General features: G+C 34.8%; 2 protein-coding genes across 2 annotated transcripts in view; both read left to right on the top strand.

Annotated features, from left to right (window-relative positions):
* The first annotated feature begins 3 nt into the window (after positions 1 to 3).
* Positions 4 to 2,337, top strand: LOC136062553 (peroxidase 5-like). Its single transcript, XM_065761718.1, has 3 exons — positions 4 to 292; positions 1,697 to 1,996; positions 2,159 to 2,337. The coding sequence occupies exons 1-3, from the start codon at positions 4 to 6 to the stop codon at positions 2,335 to 2,337; spliced, it is 768 nt and encodes a 255-aa protein (XP_065617790.1).
* Positions 2,338 to 5,268: 2,931 nt separating this feature from the next.
* The window catches only part of LOC112041097 (peroxidase 5), a 4,831-nt gene continuing 3,610 nt past the window's right edge, over positions 5,269 to 6,489 (top strand). The window contains exons 1-2 of the mRNA XM_065761717.1: positions 5,269 to 5,640; positions 5,807 to 6,487. Of these exons, the coding sequence (XP_065617789.1) occupies positions 5,425 to 5,640; positions 5,807 to 6,487 (897 nt within the window). The 5' untranslated portion in view covers positions 5,269 to 5,424. The remainder of the gene's footprint in view (positions 5,641 to 5,806; positions 6,488 to 6,489) is intronic.

The raw sequence follows: 6,489 nt of genomic DNA, 5'->3' as shown, positions 1-6,489 counted from the left end.
TCAATGGATCCCATATTTGCTAGAGACCTAAAGACCAAGTGTCCACAAAATGGTGGCAATGATGATCCAACAGTACCACTTGATGTACTTACACCACATAGGCTTGACAATAAGTATTATACAAATTTGAAAAAACACCATGGCTTATTGACATCTGATCAATCTCTTTTGAGCAGCCCCTCTACAGTTGGAATTGTCAGAAATAATGCAAGGCATGGTGAAACATGGGCTAATAAGTTTGCAGCAGCTATGGTGAAAATGGGTTACATTGATTTGCTTACAGGAAGTCAAGGTGAGATCAGGAAAGATTGTAGGTTTGTGAACTAGATATTACAGGTTTATTGGTATGACTATTGAAATTATTTTGTATTATTCTTTTACATTGATTCATTAGTCAATGTTGATTCAAATGTAAATTCATTCTTTTGTAAGTTTTTGAACAAATTTTTTTGAGAAATTAATGGGATAAACTTGTATTCGTTGGATGTTACAAAATGTGCATGGGATTCTTGTGTGGGATTTGAGTATTACAAGTATACTGAATCGATGGGTTGGGATTTGGGAGAGCTCAATGAGTCAATGTCATTTCGTAGAAATCTTGAATCTAGGCCTAATACTGTACAGTCTGTATAATGTCATTTATTGTTTCCATTGAGCGTGGGCTTAGCTAAATATAACCCACACAAAAAAGAACATTGAACACCCTTGAAACCACCATATTATTCTATTAACGATATTATTATCACAATCTATCAATAGATACACTCAAATTCACATCTAATTTCACAACACACTTAAATATTAACTTGTAATTGAAATTATTATTTACACATAGGTCCACTGTTGACAATTGGTGAAAAAGTAAAATGATTGCGTGCTAATCACAAGTTGACATCCAAGTATATTGAGTATGTCTATTGTCTATAGGTTTTTTCTTATTATTATAATAAATATCCACTAATTCAGTTATTCACTTAATAGTAAAATGTCTGAAGATCAAATTTTATTCTATGGATTCTTAACAAAAGAAAAAAGAAAAAGGAAAAAAGAAAAAATAAAAAATAAAAAAAAGAAAGAAAGAAAGAAAGAGTGAAATCTTAAATCTTAAATAATAGGCGAAAAGCACATTTTGGTCCCTACATTTTCAGGCGATTCCCATTTTAGTCCCTACATTTTATTTTTACCGCTTTTAGTCCCTATCCTAAAAAACTGTTCCCATTTTGGTCCCTGCCGTTACATCATAAACTGATATTGCTGACGTGGCAAACGGCATTGATAAATAATAATATTTTAATGTCTACAGTAACCTACCTTGGCATTGTTAGTTACTGTCCGCCTTAGTAGTCACATGTCCCTCACGTGACCCTACCTTTTTTTTTTTTTTTTTTTTGATCAGAACGTGACCCTCCCTAACCCAAATAAAACCCCAAATCACGCCATTCACACTTGAACACACATGAAAATTTGTGGAATCCCTAATCTCTTACCTTACCCGTTGCTCATCACCACAAGACCATAGATTTGCACAAAAAAACCACAAATCGACAAGCATAATCACAGATAGCTTCAGAGTGTTTGTGCTGAGCAGATTGCGAAGGTTTTATTTCTCTCCAACTCTCTCTCTCTCTCTCTCTTTATGTCTCTCTCTCGCTCTGTGTTATGAATGCCATTTGAATCTCAGCTGTTGGGTTTTAAGAATTTGGNTCAATGGATCCCATATTTGCTAGAGACCTAAAGACCAAGTGTCCACAAAATGGTGGCAATGATGATCCAACAGTACCACTTGATGTACTTACACCACATAGGCTTGACAATAAGTATTATACAAATTTGAAAAAACACCATGGCTTATTGACATCTGATCAATCTCTTTTGAGCAGCCCCTCTACAGTTGGAATTGTCAGAAATAATGCAAGGCATGGTGAAACATGGGCTAATAAGTTTGCAGCAGCTATGGTGAAAATGGGTTACATTGATTTGCTTACAGGAAGTCAAGGTGAGATCAGGAAAGATTGTAGGTTTGTGAACTAGATATTACAGGTTTATTGGTATGACTATTGAAATTATTTTGTATTATTCTTTTACATTGATTCATTAGTCAATGTTGATTCAAATGTAAATTCATTCTTTTGTAAGTTTTTGAACAAATTTTTTTGAGAAATTAATGGGATAAACTTGTATTCGTTGGATGTTACAAAATGTGCATGGGATTCTTGTGTGGGATTTGAGTATTACAAGTATACTGAATCGATGGGTTGGGATTTGGGAGAGCTCAATGAGTCAATGTCATTTCGTAGAAATCTTGAATCTAGGCCTAATACTGTACAGTCTGTATAATGTCATTTATTGTTTCCATTGAGCGTGGGCTTAGCTAAATATAACCCACACAAAAAAGAACATTGAACACCCTTGAAACCACCATATTATTCTATTAACGATATTATTATCACAATCTATCAATAGATACACTCAAATTCACATCTAATTTCACAACACACTTAAATATTAACTTGTAATTGAAATTATTATTTACACATAGGTCCACTGTTGACAATTGGTGAAAAAGTAAAATGATTGCGTGCTAATCACAAGTTGACATCCAAGTATATTGAGTATGTCTATTGTCTATAGGTTTTTTCTTATTATTATAATAAATATCCACTAATTCAGTTATTCACTTAATAGTAAAATGTCTGAAGATCAAATTTTATTCTATGGATTCTTAACAAAAGAAAAAAGAAAAAGGAAAAAAGAAAAAATAAAAAATAAAAAAAAGAAAGAAAGAAAGAAAGAGTGAAATCTTAAATCTTAAATAATAGGCGAAAAGCACATTTTGGTCCCTACATTTTCAGGCGATTCCCATTTTAGTCCCTACATTTTATTTTTACCGCTTTTAGTCCCTATCCTAAAAAACTGTTCCCATTTTGGTCCCTGCCGTTACATCATAAACTGATATTGCTGACGTGGCAAACGGCATTGATAAATAATAATATTTTAATGTCTACAGTAACCTACCTTGGCATTGTTAGTTACTGTCCGCCTTAGTAGTCACATGTCCCTCACGTGACCCTACCTTTTTTTTTTTTTTTTTTTTGATCAGAACGTGACCCTCCCTAACCCAAATAAAACCCCAAATCACGCCATTCACACTTGAACACACATGAAAATTTGTGGAATCCCTAATCTCTTACCTTACCCGTTGCTCATCACCACAAGACCATAGATTTGCACAAAAAAACCACAAATCGACAAGCATAATCACAGATAGCTTCAGAGTGTTTGTGCTGAGCAGATTGCGAAGGTTTTATTTCTCTCCAACTCTCTCTCTCTCTCTCTCTTTATGTCTCTCTCTCGCTCTGTGTTATGAATGCCATTTGAATCTCAGCTGTTGGGTTTTAAGAATTTGGGAATTTTGAGATGTTGTGTTTTGTTAAATATTTTGTAATTATTCTCCCATTGTTGCGATGATTCAACTTCCATTATTCAGATTTTAAAAAATTTTAAAAACCCAAAAAAATTTTAAAAGCACAAAAAAAATTACTACCTTACCCAGTAATTTGGACACCCGTAGAACCTTCTTCCAGGGTTGTCAGGTGTCCACGAAACAACCAAAACGGGTTTCTCCGAGCAGAAGCATCGGGTTGGGCCCCTTTTCCTCGAGCTTCCACTCGATGACATTGAGCTTGAATCCATGGAAAGTAGTTGATTTGAAGATGGTTTTCGGCTGTGTGGTGAGGGAGGAGCAATTGATTTGAAGATGTTTTTGAGTTCATGACTGGTGAGGGACTTCAATCTGTGTGGTGACTGATGAGCAAGGAGCTGAGGAAATTTAGGGGTTGGGGATTTCTATTTGGCATGATTTGGGGTTTTATTTGGGTTAGAGAGGGTCACATGAGGGACACGTGACTACTAAGGGTGGGGAGTAACTAACAATGCCAAGGTAGGTTACTGTAGACATTAAAATATTATTATTTATCAATGCCATTTGCCACGTCAGCAATATCCGTTTATGATGTAATGGCAGGGACCAAAATGGGAACTGTTTTTCAGGATAGGGACTAAAAGCGGTAAAACTAAAATATAGAGACTAAAATGGGATTCGCCCGAAAATGTAGGGACCAAAATGGGATCCGTTTACAGCCATAGGTTGCACACTGCATTTATGGATAAATTTAGATGATATTTATCACTTTTTTAATGGATTCATATCTTCTAAATTTTTTAGGGTACGTACTCTACAAATAGATTTCTTAAATCCTAACCACTCTTTTATGATTTAAGGGTCTAAATTATGCCATGTTAGTATTTCACTAATAATACTCTTAAAATAATAAAATAATATTACAAACAAAACAATTAAGATTATTATTAATGGAATGCTAACATGACAAAATTTAGACTATTAAATCATTAAAAAATGGTTAAGATTTAAGGAAATCTATTTGGTAAAGTAACCTAAGAAATTTAAAGAACCTAAATCCCTTTTTATTAATAGGGACGTAGCACACTGTAAAATGGGTTCCCATTATACAGAAATGATAGCTAGCTACTTAGTCAAGCATGCTAAACTTAATTTTCACCTAATTAAAATGGGTTCCCATCAATGCATAAAAGCTAGTTACTGGTTTACCAAAAAAAAAAAGCTAGCTACTGGGTCAAGCATGCTTAATCACGCGCTTTCCTACTTGTTCCCGCTGGCAATAAATGCTTCATAATAATAAATAAATTGAATAAAAATATAATTAAATATTGAATAAAAAATAGAAAGCAATTGAAAAAAAAAATTAAATTTTTTTGCTACAGTCAATTTGAAATTTTTTATATAGATAAAAATAATGAAAAGGCAATAAATATAAAATTTTACTATTGGATCTCTTGTATTTTATTTCTATCCTTTCCAAATAGGGACAAAAAATAAAACCAAAACGTCATGTAAAGCCAGAAGTCAAGAACCCAAAATAGTAGTAAGAAAAAGATAATGAAAATTTCACTGACTTGGTCTGCAAATTAAATATGTATAGTTATTTTACCTAGCCATTGCCAGTTTGACATCCATGAAAGTCAGAGAAGATAAACGCTTAACCACCCACTCCAAAACTTGTAAAATAAGCAACTGTTTGTGGAATGAGCCAAAGAAGAGACTGTTTCCTCTTTCTTAACATGGAAACCCTCAAACTTAGACAGCTTCAAGTTTTTTTTTTTTTTTTTTCTTTCTATGCAGCAATACACGTTTTTGTTTTCTTCTGCCAGACCCGAGTTCACTAACTTCTTTCCTATAAATACTTGGCTAACATCAACCTTTATCTTCATCTCCTTCTTGCTTATAATATTCTTCTTTAATTATCAGTTCTTTCTTAGCTCTTTTCTCTTAGTCTTATTCATTCACTCTTTAGAGTAACGGGATATTTGGGCTGTAGAGTAACTATGACAAGCATCAAATTTTGCTTGGTTTTCCTTGTTAGCATGTCTTTGATGGTGTCAATGTCACTGGCGATGCCATCACTCAAAGTGGGTTACTATCAATCAACTTGTCCTTCTGCAGAGACCATTGTGAGAAACGCTGTGAACAAAGCCATGTCAAGCAACCCTGGCCTAGCCGCTGGCCTCATCAGAATGCATTTTCATGACTGTTTTGTCAGGGTATGTTAGCACTTTGCAACACCAACTTGTTATATGTTCACTAGAATCTGAACCTAAATTTGCACTCTTCTCCTTTTCCTTTATTGTCCCGCTAAAAAATATACCTTATAAGCTACTTAATTACTAAGCTGTAGTTAAATCCTATTTTCAATGTTATTTATGCCAGGGTTGTGATGCCTCTGTCTTACTTGATTCAACCCCCGGAAATCCAGCGGAGAGAGATAGTCCAGTCAACAATCCAAGCTTAAGAGGCTTTGAAGTGATATTTGAGGCGAAGGCTATGCTTGAAGCTCAATGCCCACAAACAGTTTCTTGTGCAGACATTATTGCATTTGCTGCTCGTGATAGTGCTTACAAAGTTGGAGGCACAAGTTACAAAGTGCCATCAGGACGCCGTGATGGTAGGGTGTCACGTGAAAATGAGCCTATTGACAACCTTCCACCACCTACCTTCAATGCTCAGGAACTCGAACAGAGATTTGCGCAAAAAGGACTTAGTCTTGATGAAATGGTGACACTTTCTGGTGCACATTCTATAGGAAGGTCACATTGTTCTTCTTTCTCAAAGCGATTATACAATTTTAGTGAAACAAATCCACAAGACCCTTCAATGGATCCTATATTTGCTAGAGACTTAAAGACCAAGTGTCCACAAAATGCTGGCAATGTCGATCCAACCGTGCCACTTGATGTACTTACACCAAATAGGCTTGAAAATAAGTACTATATAAATTTGAAGAACCACCATGGCTTATTGACCTCTGATCAATCTCTTTTGAGTAGCCCTTCAACGGTCGGAATTGTCAGGAATAATGCAAGGCAAGGTGAAATATGGGCTTATAAGTTTGC

The sequence above is a fragment of the Quercus suber genome, unplaced genomic scaffold, assembly GCF_002906115.3.
Source record: "Quercus suber isolate HL8 unplaced genomic scaffold, Cork oak 2.0 scaffold_426, whole genome shotgun sequence".
NCBI lineage: Eukaryota > Viridiplantae > Streptophyta > Magnoliopsida > Fagales > Fagaceae > Quercus > Quercus suber.
The sequence above is the reverse complement of the archived record's forward strand: the minus strand, read 5'-3'. Positions and strand labels throughout refer to the sequence as shown.